We start from the raw sequence: 21,015 nt of genomic DNA, 5'->3' as shown, positions 1-21,015 counted from the left end.
CATTGCCAGGAGTAATTCCTGAGTGCAGAGCCAGAAGTAACCCTTCCATAAGCCTTCCACAGCAAAACATATATGTAGCCCTTTAAGATAACTCTCTGGTCCCCTAATTTCTGCTTTATTTTTCTCATTTACTTAGTGGCTACTGTAAAACATATTGTTTAGTCTCCACATATTTGAAATTTTTCTGGTACTTTTTGTGATTAATTTCAAGTTTTATAGCATTGTAATCATAAAAAAATTAGATATTTCAGTTGTTTACATTTAGTGTATTGAAACTTGTTTCGTGCCCCAGTAGATGGTCCAGTCTTGAAAAAGTTCCGCATGCACTGGAGAAAAATAAATATACTGCTGTCCCAGGATAAAGGTTCCACAAAAATTATAAGCTTCTCTTTTATTATTGTTCATTACATAAGGCTGTGATATCCTTGTTTATCCTTGTCGTTCTTGTTTTCATTTGGGGCCACACCCAGCAATGCTCAGGGGTTAATCCTGGCTCTGCACTCAAGGAACTATATGGGATGCCAGGAATCAAACCCTGGTTACCACATACAAGGCAAATGCCCTATTCCACTGTATTGTCAGTCTAGCCCCTTAAGAACAATTTCTGATTATTTGTTTATATGCAGATACTTACATATATATGCATATATCAGTATATGCATATATGTGCTACTGATTCTGTTGCTCTGGAGAACCCTGGTATATGCTAAATGTTCATTTTGAGGACCAGGTCTAACAGCACAGTGGTTACGTCCATGTATCCCAGGTCTAAGGCATTGGGATTGGCCCCCTCCAGAACTTATTCCCAAAATTAGAATTTTCATTCCATTAAAAAACTTCCTTGAGGCCAGAGTGATAGTACAGTGGGTAGAGCTTTTGCCTTCCACGTGGCCAACCTGGGTTCATCCCCGGCATCCCATATGGTCCCTCGAGCACCGCCAGGTGTGATTCCTGAGTGCAGAGCCAGGAGTAACCCCTGAGCAACGCTGGGTGTGACCCAAAAAGCCAAAAAAAAAAAAAAAGGAAAAGAAAAAAATCTACTGGGCTTAACAGGACAAAAATTAAGGTGCTTCCTAGAATGTGCCGTGGCTGCAACCTCAGTTCAAATCCCACCACCACAGATGGTTCCTCCACCCCAAGCAGAGAGCTAAATGTGGCTCCTAAACACCACTGGCTGTTGCCCCCCAAAATAATGTCTATGTCTTGAAATTTTTATATTGAATCATTGTCATACTTTCTTCTATTCTTTATACATGTCTTTCTTTAGTTTTTAAAATATATTTATAGGGGGCTGGAGCAATAGCACAGCGGGTAGGGCGTCTGCCTTGCACACAGCCGAACTGGGTTCGATTCCCAGCATCCTATATGGTCCCCCGAGCACCGTCAGGAGTAATTCCTGAATGCAGAGCCAGGAGTAACCCCTGTGCATCGCCGGGTGTGACCCCCAATATATATATATATATATATATATATATATATATGTATATATATATATATATTTTAATAATAGTGTTTTGTTAAGGCAAAATGAGAACACAGTGTATGCATCATAAAATTAGTTGCTCCTGATTTTCACATTTCTTTGCATATCTTGTTATTTGTTTTGTTTGAGGGCCACATCCATCAGTGCTCAGGGCTCACTCCTAGCCCTATACTCAGGAATCACTCCTAGACGTACCTGGGAGACTGTTCAGTGTTGGGGATCAAACAAGGGTTGGCCATGTACAAGGCAAACACCTTAATCCCTGCACTATCTCTCTGGACCCCATCTTGTAATTTTTTATTAAAAACTGAGGCCTTTTCATCTCTGAAAAAGCCTGTGTTCTCTCTTAAACACATAATTATCGCCTCGAACAATTCTTAAGTAGGTTGTTTTTGTTGTTGTTTTGTTTTGTTATTTGTTCACTACACCAAGAAATGCTTAGGGGTTACTCCTGGCTCTGCACTCAGGAGTTACTGTGGTGCTTGGGGGCCAAATGAGATGCCAGGGATCACACCAGGTCTATTATGTGTAAGGCATATGCCCTACCCTCTATACAATCATTCTGGGCCCCGTAATTTTCTTTTAATAAAAACTATTTTGCTTCACTAAAATCAAAACAATATACAAATTCAATGTGATCCCTATAAGGATACCCGTGACATTCTTCAAAGAAATGGAGCAAACACTCCTGAAATTCATATGGAACAATAAGCCCCCACGAATAGCTAAAGCAATTCTTGGGAAAACGAAGATGGGAGGCATCACCTTACCCAACCTCAAACTCCACTACAAAGCAGTAATAATTGAAATAACATGGTACTGGAACAAAGGCAGATCCATAGACCAATGGAACAGGGTTGAATATACTGACACACACCCTCAAATATATGATTAGATTTTCTAATCTTTGATAGAGGAGCAAGAAATGTGAAGTGGAGCAAGGAAAATCTCTTTAACAAATGGTGCTGGCAAAACTGAACAGCTACATGCAAAAAAATGGGCTCAGACCTCTATCTAACACCATGCACAAAAGTCAGATCAAAATGGATTAAAGACCTCAACATCAGACCAGAATCCATCAGGTACATTGAAGACAAGGTTGGCAAAACCCTCCACAACATTGAAGCTAAAGGTATCTTTAAAGGTGACACACCATTGGCCAAGCAATTGGAAACAGAGATAAACAAATGGGACTACCTTAAACTGAGAAGCTTCTGCACCTCAAAAGATACAGTGACCAGAATACAAAGACAGTCTACAGAATGGGAAAGGATATTCGCCCAATACCCATCTGATAAGTTGTTGATATCAAGTATTTACAAGGCTCTGGTAGAACTCCACAAGAAGAAAACATCCAACCCCATCAGAAAATGGGGTGATGAAATGAACAGAAAATTTCTCAAAGAAGAAATCTGAATGGCCAAAAGACACATGAAAAAAATGCTCCTCATCACTAATCATCAGGAAGATGCAGGTCAAAACAACAATGAGATACCATTTCACACCACAGAGACTGGCCCACGTCCAAAAGAACAAAAGCAACCAGTGTTGGCATGGATGTGGGAAGAAAGGGACTCTCCTTCACTGCTGGTGGGAATGCTGACTAGTTCAGCCTTTTGGAAAACAGTATGGATGCTTCTCAAAAAATTAGAAGTTGAGCTCCCATTTGACCCAGAAATACCACTTCTGGGAATATACCACGGAGATGCAAAAAAGTATAGTAGGAATGTCATATGCACTTATATGTTATTGCAGCAACTTTTTACAATAGGCAGAATCTGGAAACAACCTGAGTGCCCAAGACCAGATGACTCATTAAAGAAACTTGAGTACATCTACACAATGGAATACTATGCAGCTGTTAGAAAAGATGAAGTCATGAAACTTGCATATAGGTGGATCAACATGGAAAGTATCATGTTAAGTGAAATGAGTCAGAAAGAGAGGGACAGACATAGATTGCACTCATTTGTGGAACATAAAGTAACAGATGGAAGACTAACACCCAAGAATAGTAGTGATAAGTACCAGGATTACTCTACAACTTAGAAGCCGGCCTTTGCATGCTCAAGAAAAGGCAGCTCAAATAGAGAAGGGACCACCAAGTAAAGGGTGCTAGGAGGGCCCTCTCGGGATGGGAGATGTGGACTGAAAGTAGACTATAGACTAAACATGATGGCCACTCTACCTCTACTGCAAACCACTTACCCAAAAGGAGAGAGCGCGCGCGCAAAAGGGAATGCCCTGCCACACAGGTGGGGCGGGGTGGAGGGGATGGGGTTGGGGTGGTGGGAGGGATGCTGGGACCATTGCTGGTGGAAAATGGGTGCTGGTGGAGGGATGGGTACTTGAACATTGTATGACTGAAATGCAAGCACAAAAGTTTGTAAGTCTGCAACTGTACCTCACAGTGATTCACTAATAAATAAAAAAAAAAAACCCAATAACCAAGCAGTTCAGGGGCTGGGGAAGTCCCTCAGTAGTGGAGCATTTGCCTTGCATCTGTGAAGTCCTGAATTCAATTACTAGCATCATGTAACATGGTAAGTTGCCGATTTACATAAGTTGTATAGAACCTGTACTTGGATTTTTTGTTTGGTGTGTGGGGACTACACCCAGCCATACTGATGGCTTACTTCTGGCACTGCACTCAGAAGACCCAAATTCAATCTCTGGCATCCCATATGGCTCCTAGAGCACTGCCAGGAATAAAGTAAGAGCCCTACCTGCTGTATTATCACTCTGGCACAGTAGTTAGATTTTTGTTCCTGAACTTTACTATTCTTTGTGTTTGGCCACTTGCCTAAATTAAAGCTGTAATTTCTCTTTATGATACAATATGTGGGCACTGAAAGCTATATTCAGTTCTTATTCTGACTTTCATTTTTGTTTTGGTGTCATATCCAGTAGTATCACGGTTCACCCCTGATTTTGTGCTCAGGAATCACTCCTGGTGGTGCTTGGGTGACCATGTGGTGCCAGAGTTCAAACCACCAGCAGGTACGTGCGCAGCAAGTACTTTTCCCATAAATAATCTCTCCAGCCCCTCTGGTTTTTATTTCCAGGCTTTGTTTCCTAGGGATCTTCTCTGTGTCTGTTGTTTATTGTTCAACCAGAGATTAAGCAAAGATTGTATGCAAGTATTTTAGGCCAGTAAGATTTTGACTCTGTAGCATAGCGGGTAGGGCATTTGCCTTGCACGTGGCCAATCCGAGTTTGATTCCTCCGCCGCTCTCGGAGAGCCTGGCAAGCTACTGAGACTATTCCACCTGCACGGCAAAATCTGGCAAGCTATCCATGACGTATTCAATATGCCAAAAACAGTAAGAACAAGTCTCAAGTGCAAGTCTCACAATTGGAAATGTTACTGGTGCCCGCTCGAGCAAATCGATGAACAACGGGAGAACAGTGCTACAGTGCAGTGCTACTGATGAATGAGTCTGTGTGTTCTGGAATATGTTCCTGGCTTTTAGGTTGTTCTTCACCCTCTGGAGACTTTATACTTCACTTTATCTGACTCTTGACTTATTGGTCCAGATTGTCTGCTTGACTTAGGCCCACGCCTCCTTGATACATCAGTTCTCAGCCTTTGTTCCACTGGTGTCTATGAAGAGCTTATCAAGCTTCAAACGGCCATGTCATTGCAGAAAGTGATAGTAAATCCCCATCTATTTTGCTGCCTGCATTGGCTGGTCATTGATATTACTGCTCTGAGTCAGCAGAGCCTTCGCTGGCCAGGAAATGACAACGTTAGTCATTGTCTCTACCTTTGCTCCTTCATATTGGGGTCTAGAGAAATACAGTAAAGTGGTTAGGCCTTGTATGCAGCTGTTCAATTCTTGATTTGATCCTTAAAACACCCTATGAATCCCCAGGTCCCTCCAGGAGGATCCCTGAGTGCAAAACCGAAATAAGCCCTGAGCACAGCCAGTATGGCCCAAATACCAAAAAAAAAAAAAAAAAGCAAAAACAAGGGTCGGAAGATAGTACAGTGGGTAGGGTGTTTGCCTTGTTTGCCTTGCACGTGGATCAATCTGGGTTCAATCCCCTGGGCCCCATATAGGACCCTGCACATAGCCAGGAATAGCTCCTGAGTGCAGAATCAGGAGTAAGTCTGGCACCACCAAGTGTGACCTAAAATTAAAAAAAAAAAAAAACAGAACTTATGTTCTGAATGAGAGCAGAACCCATATCAGCAGAATCCATGAGTACCCCAGAGTACACCAACAAAAGATCTTACCAGCCATTTCTGAAAGTCCCCAATTTACACGAATAAACACAGTTCAGGATAATTTTTTTTCAGTTCTAGTTGTGCCTGTATTCATTTACGATCATTTATTAAAATTGTCCCTGTAATTGTAGCATAGCTTGCCTTGCATTTGACTGACCTCATTGGATCCTGGGCACAATTTGGGAGTGATCCCTGAGCACAGCTGAGTGTGGCCCAAATTCTCAAAAGACTAAAAACTATTCTTAAAAAAATAATAATAATAATGGGGCTGGAGTGATAGCACAGCAGGTAGGGCATTTGCCTTGCACGCGGCCCGATCCAGGTTCGATTCCCAGCATCCCATATGGTCCCCCAAGCATGGCCAGTAGTAATTCCTGAGTGCATGAGCCAGGAGTAACTCCTGTACATCGCTGGGTGTGACCCAAAAAGCAAACAAATAATAATAATAATAATCACTGTCACTGTCCTCCCGTTGTTCATCGATTTTCTCGAGTGGGCCCAGTAACATCTCCATCGTGAGACTTTGTTGTTACTGTGTTTGGCATATCGAATATGTCACAGGTAGCTTGCCAGGCTTTGCCGTGCGGGTGAGATACTCTTGGTAGCTTGCCGGGCTATAATAATAATAATAAGATCCTCTAAATAAAATGACTGTCTTCTCTGTAGGCTGAGAACCCCCTCTCAGCAAGGTACTTTATGGATTTTTTTAAATGTCAAATCTTGAGACTGGGGCGATTACACATTGGGTAGGGTATTTGCCTTGTATGTGGCTGACCCAGGTTCAATCCCCAGCATCCCATATGGCCCACCTGTGCACCGCCAGGAGTAACTCCTGAGTGCAGAGAGCCAGGAGTAACCCCTGAACATCACCATGTGTGACTCCCTCAAACCCCCCCAAAAAAAGAAAGTTAAAAATATGTGAACTATATGAAGTCAGAGCATAGGGCATTACTTGCCTTGCATGCAGCCTACCTGAGTTTGATCTCAGCACCCATATGGTCCCCAAGTCCACCAGACGTGATCCCTGAATGCAGAGCCAGGATTAAGCCTTAAGCATCACCGGGTATAGCCCAGAAACAAAACAAAAAGAATGTTGACTTTAAACCAAATAGGTACGCTAAGAGGTGCTTAACGGGCCTGGAAAGATGGCTTCGTTGATTGAGCACATGCTTTGCATGCAAGAATTTCAGGTTTAATACTCACCACCTTACAGTTCCCTGAGCAGGAGTGACCGCTGAGCAGAGCAGAGAGTAGCCTCTGAACACCACCAGATGTGACCCAAAACAGCTACCACAAAATAACGTACGTCATGTAAAAATATCTATAGTACAAGTCAGCCAAGTGGACCAGTGCATGGGCAGAGTAATGGTGTACTTTAGCCCCCTCCCCCATGCAGCTCTGTGGGACCCCTTCCACACTCAATTAAGTATCATAAGTCTCTGTATATGGTCTCAAGTGCTTTGCTCTTCTGTAACAGCCCCACAAAAAACAATCCAGCATCAACTCCATATAGGTGGGGAAAGATTGATGGTTGATTCTATCTAGATGAACTTACAACACATTTAACTTGGACACCAGTATCTATAAAAAGCATATGCCTCTTGCTGGAACCAAAAGCATTAAAATGCAGATATGCTTCCTGTCTTTGCTGTTTCTACTTTCTGCATGTAAGTTCTATGTACAACCCTTGAGTCCTCTGGCCCCAAAGTAATGACTATAGCTACTTTCATGATTGGATGATTATGGATCTCCAGAGTCAGAATCACATTATTTCTCTAAAGAACTGAACAGTATGACAACCATTAAAACTATGACAGCTACATAAATGAGAAAGCTGTTGCTTCACTCAGAGCTGCTGTACAAAACTTACAATATTTGTACATGGTATTACCAACTGGAGGCAGGGGGGTGGGGAGAAGATAAATGCAGCCCCTGGGACAGTGGTGAAGGGAAACAGACATGCTGGAAAGAGTGTGGTGCTGGAATGTTACGTGCATGATGTACAGATTGAACATCATAGGTTCCTCCAATAAACTAAAACATAAATGTATTTGGGATAGCTCGATCTTTTACAGCAGTTTCAACTTTACAACTAATTTACAACTTTTCTTTTGTTTTCAGATTTCAGTTAAGTTCCTTATGTCTTCCCCTGAAATTTTATCCCTCTCATGGGGACAGATGAAAGTCCAAGGCTCTTCTAAAACCTATAAGGACTGCAAAGTGTGGCCAGGAGGAAGTCGGGCATGGGACTGGAGAGAAACTGGAACTGAGGCAAGTATTTGGCTGGACCCTGCCTAAGACCTAGCATAATGGCTAAGCAAAAACTCTCTCTCTCTCTCTCTCTTTCTCTCTCTCTCTCTCTCTCTCTCTCTCTCCCCTATGATATATATATATATATATATATATATATATATATATTTCTCATGAAATATATATAGAAAACTCTCCCTTTTATATCTTTCTGGCTTTTATAGGTTGGCTGGGTAAACACTTAGCAATGCTCAGGGGTTACTCCTGGAGGTGCTCTGGGAACCATATGGGATGCTAGGGATCAAACCCAGGTCAGTCACATCCAAGGCAAGTGCCTTGCCATACTATCTCTTCAACCTCCTCTTTTGCCTTTGGGCCCCACCCAGAATGCTCAGGAGCTCCTTATTCAATCTGGCACTTTAGAGTCACTCCTTGCGCTGCTGGGAGAGGGTGGGGCTCTGGGGGCTGACACCCAGCTCCCTAGGCCAGTCAGCCCTCTGTTTCTAGCACTCTGCGTAGGGTGCTTCCTGACATTTCTCCTGCTGAAGATTTTTTTTTTTAGTTTCTTGGAAACGTACTATGTTCTTAACACCATGTTTCCTAGAAAGAGCTGATACTATAGGCCCCAATCAGACATGCTATAGGTGCATGATCATTCTCAGGAGGTTCTTTCTCATCCAGTTTAAGGCAGGCTTTTCACAGAGGGTAGGTTTTTGGTGTATTTGTTGGGGATGTTCAACTCTTTCACTGAAAAATGAATTGAAAAAGGTGTTTTGTGGGGCAGAAGAGATGGTTTAATTAGATGAGCTCATGCTTTGCAGTGAGGACCCAAGTTCAATCCCCAGCATTGCATATGGTCTCCTGAGCATTTCCAGGAGTGTTCCCTGAGCACAGAACCAGGAGTAAGCCCATAGCACTGCCAAGTGTGGCCCAAGCAAACAATGAGAATGATAAATGTCTAGGATTATGTCAATATCAGCTTACAGGTTTTTGGGGGGTTTTTTTTGTCTTTTAGTTTTTGGTTTTGGGGCCACATGTGCTGTGCTCAAGGCTTATGCCTGACTCTGCACTTAGGAATTTCACCTGGTGGTGCCCGGGGGACCAAATCGGATGTTGGGGATCAAATCCGGGGTGGCCACATGCAAGGCAACTGTCTTACTTGTACTATTGCTCTGGCTCCCAGGTTACAGTTCTGATCTTTACATATCCCCTTATTTTTACCTCTAGAATTTCCCTTTCTTTTTTTAGACATTTTTATCTAGGTACTAGGATTTACAATATTGTTACTCATACTTTTCATGGATACATCATTCCAAAACCATACCCACCACCAGAAATACCACTACCCTTCACTAGTGCCCAAGTACCCTTCCTACACATTACCCTCCACCATTTAAGTATAGTTTTATAGACAAAATCTTCAGTTCCAATTTCCAATTGCTTTGACCATTTATTATTCTCTTACTATTCTGATTAGAATGTGTCATAGATATTTTTATTTGGATTTCTTTTAGCTGGTACCTTTTAAGCTTCCTGGATCTGGGTGCATACGCTCTTTAACTCTGGGAACTTCTCAGCAATTACCTGCTGCTTCGGCATCAGGGTTGCCTTCCTGCCACCCTTGGACCCAATGATCCTAATATTGTTTCTCTTGAATTCATTCCATGTTCTCTTGACATAGTTGTTTGAGTCTTTTTTTGTTTTTTTTGATCTTCTGCTTTTGTCTTGAGGTTTTCTGCACCTCATGATGGAGCTTATTGGTTCTGTCCTCTGCATCCAGTTCTCTGCTGTTGAATCTTTCCGGTGAATTTTTCATTTTGCCTACCATATTTTTCCATTGTTATTTCTATTTGTAGTTTTCTGATTTCTGCTCTTATATTCTCTTGTGTTTTACTGGTGGTCTGGTTCATATTTCTTTGGGCTCCTTAAATATCTTCAACATTTCCTCTCCGAATTCCTTATCAGAGGTTTTATAGCTCATTATCACTGGTTGAGTCTTCTGAGTCTTCTAAGCAAGTGAGTGACTCCTGGGAGTGATGACTTTCTGAGTTACTCTTCTTACTGAGTCTTCACTCACTAAGTCTGTGTGTTTCTGTGTTGCTTTACAGTCTGGAATGTTTCTTGATTGTTATTGTACGGTTAGGTGACTACAGATAGGATGTATGCTCTTTGAGTTATATAGGTGAAGAAATAGGTGGCCACGGAACCAAGCTGGAGTGGCTTGCAGCCCTCCCCCTCCTTATCTACTTCGCGGGGGGAGTGGTAAGAGGGGATGGAATCCTGACTCTTATTATTATATTTTTTAATTTTTTAAGAAAATTCTAAAAATTCCATTTTATTGGGATAATGTGACTTTTAAAAACTGAATCACAGTGAGATATACTGTTACAAAGTTGTTCAGGATTGGGTTTCAGTCATCCAGTGTTCTAATACCTGTCCTTCCAGCAGTACCAATGTACATTTCCCACTACCAGTGTCTCCACCCCAGCCTGCCTCTATGGCAGACACCTTTCTTCTCTGTACTCTCTCTTTCCTTTTAGGCACTGTGGTTTGCAGTACTGATACTGAAAACTGATCATGTATATCACTTTACCTCTTTTCAGTATTATTTCATCTCTTTTGGATGGAGAGTTCACATATAGCAGTGCTGGGTTATATGAACTTGTGCTTGGGATCTAAACTCAGGGTCAAACTGCTAGGCATGTGACCTGCCCCCTACACTGTCACCCTCCTTCTGCTGTTTCACCCCAAACTGTTCGTTGTTAATTAACTACTGACCTGGATGTTCAAGAGTGGAACATGTCAGAATGAGGTGTTACTGATAAATAGGGACCAGATGAGAGAAGGCTGATGATCTGTACAAGCATGCCTGTGACCCAGATAACTCCACTAGATCATTGTCTGCAGTGGGAGTGGAGAGGAGCAAGCACAGCTGTGGTGCTGACAGTACATCTGCAGGGATGAATTTACAGTGTTCATTGCACGAGGCAGAGCCAATTTACTAAGTCAAGCAAGAGACACTCTCGGTGATGGACATGACCTGAGACTCTGAGCCTCGGGGAAACTCTGTGCAGAGCACTGCCTGATATGTGTGAGACACTGAATTCAATCACTGGCATGAAAAAACAAGACATATACAGGAGTAAAATTGGTGAGTGTGCCACATCACAGATATTTGTTTGTTTGAGGGCCATACCGGTAGTGCTCAGGAGTTACTCCTGGCTCTGCACTTAGGAATTACTCCTGACAATGTTCAGGAGACCATATAGGATGCTGGGGCTCAAACCCAGGTCTTTTATGTTCAATAGTACTACTGTTCTATCTCTCCAACCCCTGCAGAGATTTTTATCCCTCAAATATGAATTTAAGGATCTGGAGAAATAGTATATGGGTTAAAATACTTAATTAACAATGAGCAGTTTGGGGTTGGTTGCATGCAACCATAGTTCCATCCCCAGCACTGCATGGTCCCCTGAGCACCACTATGAGAGCAACCCTTGAGTATTACCACATGTGGCCCCAACCTCCCCTACCCAATGAAAGAAGTAAAGCCTGTCCACAGAGAGAAGGCAAGCAGAATGAATATTGACTGAACAGTTATGGACACTGTCAGATTGGGCATTTATATGCTGGATTGCTGCATAAGTGGTTCCTGGAGCAGCTTGGACTCAACATATTGAGAGCTGGTTTCGAATTCTTCCCCCTCCTATTACCCCACCCCTCTACTTTTTTTTTTTTTTGGTGTTTTGGGTCACACCCAGCAATGCACAGGGGTCACTCCTAGCTCTGCACTTAGTAATTACTCCTGGTGGTGCTTGGGGGACAATATGGGATGCTGGAAATTGAACCCAGGTTGGCCGAGTGCAAAGCAAACGCCCTACCCACTGTACTATCTCTCCAACCCCACCCCTCTGTTTTCTTTTAGGTTTTTTTTTTTTTTGAGGGGGGACATCCTGCATTACTCAGAGGTTACTCCTGAATCTGTACTCAGGAATTATTCCTGGAGGTGCTCCCATGTTGGATGCCAGGAATCAAACCAAGGTCAGCTACATGCAAGGCAAATGCCTACCCATTGTACTATCTCACCAGCCCTACATCCTTGTATGTTCATGTGGCCCTGTATTTGTCAAGTTCCCACTATCTGAAAATTCAACTAAAAAAAATACCAGAGGCGATTTTTACTTCTACACTTCTCTCCTACAAGAGAGAGTTCAAGCTTGTTCAAGCTTGTGCATATTAACTTGGTTTGTTGATTTTAGCCCTGCATGGGTTTTCCTCTTACTCCCTTTTACCTCTTACTAAGAGGGGTGAAACTATCTCACCTGGATGCTTGCATCCACTTCCTACCTGGTTGTAGTCAAACTCTGTCAGGTCTGTTTTCTTTCCCAAAAGATAAAACTGATAAGTCAGTACCTTCCTTAGAAAAATTCACTGAGTCTCCATTAACCTGAGAATTCAGCAAAGTCTTAGAATAGGGCCAGAGAGATAGTCCAGCAAGTAAGAAGCCTGCCTATGCACACGACCTCCCTGGGTGCCACACATGATGCCCTCTAGACCCCTCTTGGAGTGATCCAGGAGGAAAGAACTAGTATTATGACCCCTCAGTCCTTCCCCAAGGGGGGCCAGAATAGTGTTCAAGGCCATTTTAGTTTGTTGTGGAAGAGGCCATACCTAGCTGCTCCCGGCTACCCTGGTCTGTGCTCAGGAGTCACAGACTCTGTCACAAGCACAGGCAGAGCTTGGGGACCATGTAGTGCTAGGAATCAAAGCCCATCCATCTACCTGCAAAGCCTGTGCCCAGCCCATTGAGCTTTCTCCATGAAGAAAGTTTAAAAAACAATAAGCTGCCCACTGTTACCAAATTATAAATTTAATCTCATGTACCGTATTTCCTAAAACATTTGAAACCTTAGCTGCTCTAGACCAACTACTCTTCCCATACCCAGCTGCCATTTCTTTCATTCATCTGTACCTTTGCTAAAACCTTTTCCCTTTTTATAATAGGTCCCCTTTGTCCCTACTTAAATCTTATAGACCCTTCAAATCCTACCTTTGGCATTTTCTTCTAAGGTATTACGTAGTAATCCTTGTGAGAAGGAGTTGCTTCTGCCCTTCTCAGTATTTCTATAGTACTGAGTGGCAGTTGTACAGCTCACCTTTATTATAATGAGTGTATTTTTCTGTAGCCCAGTGGAGAGGACACTTGCTGAGGAAAGAGTTGGGCATTACGTGCAATGCCATAAAGCAGCTTAACACGTTTAACAACATCAACTCTTTCACTGTAACCGTCACGAAGCAAAAATGTTGATCCTTTGTGACATTTCCTCTGAGATAAGTTGCTGCTGTGATCCCTTATATATTACATTAAAATGGAAGAATTGTTTGATTTGTTTATAGAATGGAAATATTTTCAACTATTACTATTTTTCTTGAAATAATAAATAATCCTCCCTCTGCCTCCCCAATTTTACCAATCATTAAACCAGCATTTTTCAATCTGAGGCCCTATGACTCCCCCTTTTGTATCCCAGGACATTCCAGGGGAGCCACCGGTGAGAAATACATAATTGGGAGTCCCTGAGACTAGAGGAAACAGCAGCTGGACAAGGGTCACAGGAAGGAGATAAGGTCAGAGGGGCTTCAGTCAAAGGTCAAGAAACCTGCACTGAGCAACTCCTCTGTGCCTGGTCAAACACAGCTTTTCAAGGACCACACAATAATAGTTTTAGAGTCAAGATCCGAGCGAACACAATCATACTTTGCTAAAGCCCATTATTTATACTCCTTTTTAAAAGTTTCTTTGCTTTCTGGGGGGCTACCACTGTTGATGGTCAGGGATCGCGATCAGTGCTAGGGATTGAACCCATGTTAGTGGCTGCAGAGGGTTTTGAGGAGAGTGTGAAGAGCAGGCCTGGGGAAACAGACTCAGGTGCCCTGGAACCTGCCCTCACTTTGTCCCATCTCACTCACCCCTGCATCCCTCTGCACACTCGTGTGGGTGCTCAGGGATGTTTTCTGATTAGGGGGCGTGCTCAGTCTGTGGAGTGGGGTGAATTGGGCCCTTCCTGCTATTTGCAGCTTCTCCCAAGAGAAAAATGTGAAAAGTGGCAGCCTAAGCAGCACCATGGCCTGTCCAAGAGGGCCCGGCAAGAGCCTCAGTGGGCCAGCAGGGCCAGAGGGTGAGTACAGTGCTGAGGCCTACTGCAGCCTTGTCCTTCCCATGCAGACTGCTCGAGGCTGGGGCTGCTGAGCCCCAAATAGGTCCTCGGGCCCTGTGAACACAGAAGCTCAGGAGGCTGGTGTCTCCAGTTTGGTCCATCACTCCCCACCCACCAGGATCAGGAGGGTCTCCCACCCTTGTCCTGGAAAGTGAGCAGTCTGCACTGCTCCTCTCAGTGGGCAATGGGGCCTTCACTGATTCAGAGCAAAGCTCTCATTCCAGAAAGAGATGCTAACTATGCCCCTTGGGCAAAACTCAGGAATAAAACTTTTAGGTTTTTTTTTCCTATCTGAAATGTTCAACCTTGGCCAAAGAGATGGTACAACAAATAAGGCTCTGGCCTTGTACATGACTGACCCACGTTCAATTCCTGGCATCCCTTATGGTCCGCCAAGCACTGCCAGGAGTGATTCCATACTGCAGAGCCAGGAGAAACCCCTAAGCACTGCTGTATGTGATCCACAAACAAAATAAAGTGTTCAGTACTAGGATTGGTTACAGAACTGTGGGACTGGAAAGGGTGTGAAACCAATCTCCTTACATTCTTTTAGAATCAGTCTTGAGGGGCTGGAGCTATAATACGGCAGGGAAGGTATTTGACTTACAAGTAGCCAACCAGGTTCAATCCCCGGCATCCCATATGGACCCCCAAGCACCACCAGGAGCGATTCCTGAGTAAAGAGACAGGAGTAACCCCTGAATATCACCAGGTTAACCAAAAAAGCAAAATAACAAAAATTAAAATAGAATCAGTCTTGAGAGGCCAGTGAAAGACAGCAGGGAAGGCACTGGCCTTACAACATGGTGACACCGGTTCACCCATGGCTCATCCTAGGACCGTACTGTCTGTCCTGGAACCACCAGGGTTGAGCCCTGAGCAGAGTCAGGAATAAGCCCCGATCATTACCAGGTGTACCCCCACCCCACCAGGAAAAAACAAAACCAAAATCCAAACCCAGAACATCTTTTAAAAGCATTTTCTTTTTCCCATCCTTTGTTGCTGTCACTACACCAACCAGTGTTTGCACTCTTGGTTTTGGTGCCCCCACACAAGGATTGCTCACTTTGGTGGTGGTGGTGCAGGGACCACACTTGGCTTTCAGGATGGGGCCAGGGGGCAGATTTTTTACCTCAAGCCTACAAGGCATGTCCCATAAACCATCCTTAGGCCATGCAATTCTTTTGTTTTTTTTCAAGGATGACGGTGGTGGTGAGAGGGAGGTGGTGGTGGTGAGAAGGAGGTGTTAGTCCACATCCAGTGGTACTCGGGATGACATAGGGTGTCGGCGACGGAACTGAGGTCAGCCATTGCCCCCCTATATCATTTCTCTAATATAACCCCAAGCAATTTTCTATTTTCAATTTAAAATATTTGTTGTTTCAAGTTTGGGGCCTCACCCAGCAGTATTCACTTATTCCTGCCTCTGTACTCAGGAATCACTTCAGATGGGGCTCGGGAAACCATATGGGACACTAGAGGAATTATACCTCGGACAGCCATGTTCAAGGCAATTGCCAGTGTACCCTCTAGAAGCTCAAACAAAATTTTTTTTTATTTATTTATTGAATCACTGTGGGAAAGGTTACAAAGCTTTCAGGTTTAGGTCTCAGTCATGCAAATATCAAACACATTTCCCTTTACCAATACTTACTTTTTACCATGAAGAACCCCAATAAAACCCCACCACCCACCCCTCCCAATGCCTGCAAGGCAGATGAATTCTAGTTAACACTCTATCTGCTTTGATTAGATTGTTTCAATAAAAGATTCACCACTATTATTTAGAGTTCCCCCCCCCACCCCCCCCCGCAAATCAGACATGCTGAAGAAGCATTGTGAAGTGATTTGCTTTCTACAGCTGGGTTCAAGAATTAAATGTTGGTTTTGGATTTCTGCTATTTTACTTATTGACCCTGGAAGTATTTCTACTGAAAGTCAGATAGTTAAGAAATTTTAGGGGGCCTGAGAAGCAGGGAGTGAGAAGGGAGGATGTTTGCTTTGCATGTAGCCAATCTGGGTTCGATGCTCTGCATCCCATATGGTCCCCTGAGCACTACCAGGAGTGATCCCTGAGTGCAGAGACAGGAGTAATCCCTGAAACAGGTGTGGCTCCCAAACCCAAATAAAACAAAATTGTATTTGCTTATTGGTTCTGAGCCATGCCTGACTCTGGCCCCGCCCCAAGCAGTTCTTATGGAGTCTTTCTCCAGTACAAATATTGCCCTGGTACTGGAGTGCTTTCTTTCCCACCGCATTCCTGCTGCTCCGCATCTGCCTCAGAAAGGCTTCTGCTCTCCTTCACAGGCTTTCTCTCATCTGAGTCTGGGCACGTTGTCTTTCCTATACTGTTTCTGTATCCTGTTTTCTTTAACCTGGCTGATCTATTTGCTCTGTACACTTAGTTTATCGATTTATTTTGTTGGGGGGCCAAATAACCCCGATGATGCTAAGCAGTTACTACTGGCTTTGTACTCAGGGGTCAAAACTGGGTTTGCTATGTACAAGGCAAGGGTCCTGTCAATGTGCTCTTGCTCTCCTGTACCTCAGTTTAAATGCCAAGCCACCCATGATAGCTTAAGGGGCTGAGCCTCCACATCGCATGCAGGACTGTTCTATCTGCAGCACCTTCTGGTCCCCCAGCATGAATGGGCATGGCTCTGAGCACTGTACTATTAGTTCCTGAGCCCTGCTGAGTGTGACCCAGAATTAACAAAATTGTCATCTCTGTATCACCTTCTTCCAATGCCTCCTCGAGCACCATCCCATCTGGATGACCTCTAAGTCCTCACAACACTTATATCTCTTATAAACCACTGGCATTTCCTTTTGGTCTTCAGTACTTTCCACTGGACTCAGCTCCTCAAGATAGCCCCATCTTTCTGGTCATCCCAAGACCCATTGTGATACTTGGCAAGGCCTGATCAGCACTTCCCCAGAGAACACACAAGGGCTTTTGCACCTCCCAGAGAGCCTCTCTCTCTCTCTCTCCCCACCCAGCACTCTCCAGGCGTGCAGCCAGCAGATGTGGAAGAAGTTGTCCAGCATGGAGTACAGATCCTGGTGATTGGCCGAGGGATGAACGAGGCACTGAAGGTAGGAGCTGGTGACTGCAGAGCTTCCCATTACCACTGGCCTGTGCCCCGTGTGTGTGTGAGCTTCCTTAGTTAGCTGACTGCATGGGACAGAATGGCAACATGCACTGTCCTGCTCCATCGTGCTGGCATCCCTGTTCTCCCTGACCCTGCCTCAGAAAACCTGCTCTTGGTCACTCCTGGCAGGACTCAAGGGGGCCTATGCGGTGCTGGGAATTGCTGGCTGCAAGCATCTTCCCCACCACCATATCTTTCTGCTTCCCATTAGATTCTTTACTAAATTCACTCTCATGCCAACCCTGTGTGCTAAGTCCAAACATTTCTTTTTACAGACATGAGGACAGAGGTGCATTCCTTGGCCATGGTCACACCGTTAGCAGTGACTGCACCCTCCCTAGGCTCTGGGCACACAGATCATGATGCTTGGGTTTCCTAAGGGGTGTGCTGGGTCCTTGGGAGATGTGAAGTTTTCTGTGTCATGCACTTGCGAGTCTGGACTTTGGCCCAGACTCACTCATCATTTCCCTCTATACAGGTGCTCCCATCCACGGTGCAGTACCTCGAGCAGCATGGCATCAATGTGCAGATCCTGCAAACGGAGCAGGCAGTGAGGGAGTATAACTCTCTGGCTGCCCAGGGTGTCAGGGTGGGGGGGGTCTTCCATTCCACCTGCTGACAGGGCTGAAGATGGGAATAAATCCCTTAGGAGTCACATCTGCGGCTCTCACTTCTACTCTCCACACTAGCCCCACAGCAGTTCATGGCAGGGAACCCTATGCATTAGCTCTGGGGTCCAGAGGGACTCTGCGGCTCTACTAGTAACTCTTAGCTAGCATGAGGGCCTGAGGCTCCTGAGCTGCTTGGTCCATGATGTGAAGGCTTACTGAGTCTCCTGTAGCTAAGTGGCCTCTAGGGGGAACTTGTGGTATCTGGGATGGAACTAGAGCCAGGTGGATGCAAGGCGGGTGCTTTAACTCTGTTCTTGGCCCTCTCCAGTTTTTGGTTCGGGGTTCACATTCAGTGCTGCTAAGGTGTATTCGTGGCAGGGCTCAGAGGATCATATGAGATGCCAGCAATTGAACCCAGGTGAGCCATGGGCAAGGCAAAAGTTCTACCCACTGTACTGTCTTCTCCAGCCCCTCCCCCCATCCAAGCATTCCCGAGCAGTCGCTTAGCCAGGCCTTGTGCTGGGCCCAGGGATGCAATAAGTCTGGCAACCCCCCACCCTCAGGGGCTGTGGAGTAACTTGAAAATCACGAGAGATGATTAACAAAGGTCACTGACGTGGGAAGAAGAATCTGCTAAAAGGCAGATTCCCAGCATTATCTGGCCTACTGTCACCTTCTCAGCACCACCCTGGAAATCGCTGTCACTGTCCTCCCACTGTTCATCAATTTTGCTCGAGCGGGCTCAGTAACGTTGTGAAACTTGTTACTGTTTGGCATATCGAATACGTCACAGGTAGCTTGCCAGGCTTTGCCTTGCGGGCGGCGGGCGAGATACTCTCGGTAGCTTGCCAGGCTCTCTGAGAGGGGTGGAGGAATTGAACTCGGGTCGGCCATGTTGGCTGCATGCAAGGCAAACGCCCTACCTGCTGTGCTATCGCTCCAGCCCACTCTGGAAATCATATCTGGTATTTGGGTTCACCTGGCAGTGCTCAGGGGTTGCTCCTGGCATGCGCTCAGCCCACTGAACTCTTAAAGCAAATGAACAAAAAGTGACAACCCTCCCCCCACCCCCAGTCATGCCTGAAGGTATACTGGCCTTCTACAGATCTCCCAGAGCCCCTCACCACACCTGGACAGTATCAGTCCCTGGGGAAAATGTGAGGTGAAGGAAAAGAGAAGAAATGGGCTGTAGCAATAGTAGTGGGTGCCATGCTTGTCTTATACATGGCCAACCCAGGTTTGATTCCCAGCACCCCATATGGTCCCCCCAAGCACCTCTAGGAATGACTCCTGAGCACTGCTAGGTATACCCTCCTTCCTAAAACAAGAAAACAAAAACAGGGAGAACAGATGCGACATAAAGGGGAAAGTAGGTGTGAGAGGGGGCGGAGCGATAGCACAGCAGGTAGGGCATTTGCCTTGCATGCAGCTGACCCAGATTGACTCCTCTCGGAGAGCACGGCAAGCTACCTGTGAATTCTATATGCCAAAAACAGTAACAGGTCTCACAACGGAGACGTTACTGGTGCCCACAGTGCTACAGGTATGAGACACAGGAATGAGGAGATACCTTCTGCCTTTAACCACATTCCTTCGTCCAGGTACTGCTATGGAATCCAGAAAAATAGCAGTAAAACCTTTTTTTTTTCTTTTTTAGGGACGTATTGTGTGCGGGGGGGGGGGGGGGGGGGTTAACTCTTAACTAGTACTTGGTACCAGGACCCTGGTTCAAGGGTTTGCCTTTGTGTTCCAAGGGATCACTGGGGCCTCCCTGGTGATGGCAAGGTGATACTGTGCACAGGGAGCTCACTTGTTCCCTAATGCCTATTACCTACCCAGAGCCCAGCAGTAAAAAGTGCCATCATGGGATTGTGTTCATTTTTTTTTTATGGGAAACATAAGCAAATGAACAAATACATGACCAGGGTCTGCTATCTGGGAAAATAAGCCAGAAAAGATGGCAGAGACCATGGGCTGTATTTCAAGTGAAGTGACAGTGAGAGGTGACCCCACCCCCAACCCCCAAGTCTAGCCCCACCCACACTTCTCTCTGAGCCTCATATTCCTCCACTGTGAAGCAAAGGCCTGGACTCAAGGCCCTAATGCCTATGAATGTCCCTTCCTGGTTCAGCTTTTGTTCTGAAATAGTGTTCCCATCCATTCTCTACCAACAGACCAGTGAACTGGAGGCCAGTGAACAGGACTCACACATCACTCAGGCAGAAATAAGCAACACTATCAGGAATAACAATTTACATGGGGCTGTGCTACTACCTGATCTACGTGAACCATGTTAAATGACAATGACTTTTTTTTTTGGAATCACCATGATAGTTACATAGTTGTTTGGGATTCTCAAGTGTCCCCCTTTTCTCCAGCCATGCCCCTCCCCACCTTTATGGCAAGTACTTTTCCTCCTGCCCCCCTCCTTTTCTTTCTCCTTTCTGGCATTATGGTTTGTGATACAGCTACTGAAAGGCTATCATGTTTATCCTTTACCTGCTTCCAGCATTCCTACCTTCAGCACTCAGTTCTTGTCCAGAGTGATCATTTCATCACTGTCATAATGGACCTCTCTATCCTAGCTGCCCTCCTTCCTTCACCACTTGCAGCAAGCTTCCATTCATGGAACAATCCTCCTGGCCTTTGCTTCTACTGTCCTTGGGAATTAGTCTCTTACTATGTTTTTTTCTTTTTAATCTCCGGCAAATGAGCGCAGTCATTCTGTCTTCCCCTCTCCTTATGATTCACTTCACTCAGCATGATACTCTTCATGTCCATCTATTTATAAGAAAATCTCGTGACTTGATTTTACCTGGTGGCTGCAGATATCCCATTGTGTAGATGTACCAGTTTCTTTATCCGGTCATCTGTTCTCAGGCACTTAGGTTGTTCCCAGATTCTGGCTGTGAATAGTGCTGCAATGAACATAGAAGTATGTTTTTGGGCCCCCAGGGTTTACTCCCAAAAGTGGTATTGATTGGTCCTATGGAAGCTCCATTTCTAGTTTTTTTTTAGAAATACCCAGATTGTTTTTCCAAAGGGCCACACAAGTCAGCATTCCCAACAG

The 21,015-nt window shown here is 44.9% G+C and overlaps 1 protein-coding gene across 6 annotated transcripts in view; it reads left to right on the top strand.

The window, feature by feature from the left end:
• Positions 1–21,015, top strand: part of AAMDC (adipogenesis associated Mth938 domain containing) — a 37,132-nt gene that overhangs the window by 4,393 nt on the left and 11,724 nt on the right. For 3 of the 6 annotated variants that reach the window (XM_056114768.1, XM_056114769.1, XM_056114770.1), the window contains exons 2-4: positions 7,836–7,985; positions 17,183–17,278; positions 17,813–17,991. In XM_056114768.1, coding sequence (XP_055970743.1) covers positions 7,854–7,985; positions 17,183–17,278; positions 17,813–17,953 — 369 coding nt within the window. In that variant the 5' untranslated portion in view covers positions 7,836–7,853 and the 3' untranslated portion in view covers positions 17,954–17,991. Of the gene's footprint in view, positions 1–7,835; positions 7,986–17,182; positions 17,281–17,812; positions 17,992–20,119; positions 20,143–21,015 lie in introns of those variants that run through there. The other 3 variants (XM_056114767.1, XM_056114766.1, XM_056114765.1) reach the window with 3 other exon arrangements.

This window comes from Sorex fumeus, unplaced genomic scaffold (assembly GCF_029834395.1).
Source record: "Sorex fumeus unplaced genomic scaffold, SorFum_2.1 ptg000026l, whole genome shotgun sequence".
In the NCBI taxonomy this organism is placed as follows: Eukaryota; Metazoa; Chordata; class Mammalia; order Eulipotyphla; family Soricidae; genus Sorex; species Sorex fumeus.
Note: the sequence above shows the minus strand (reverse complement) of the source record. Positions and strands in the feature narration are given on the sequence as shown.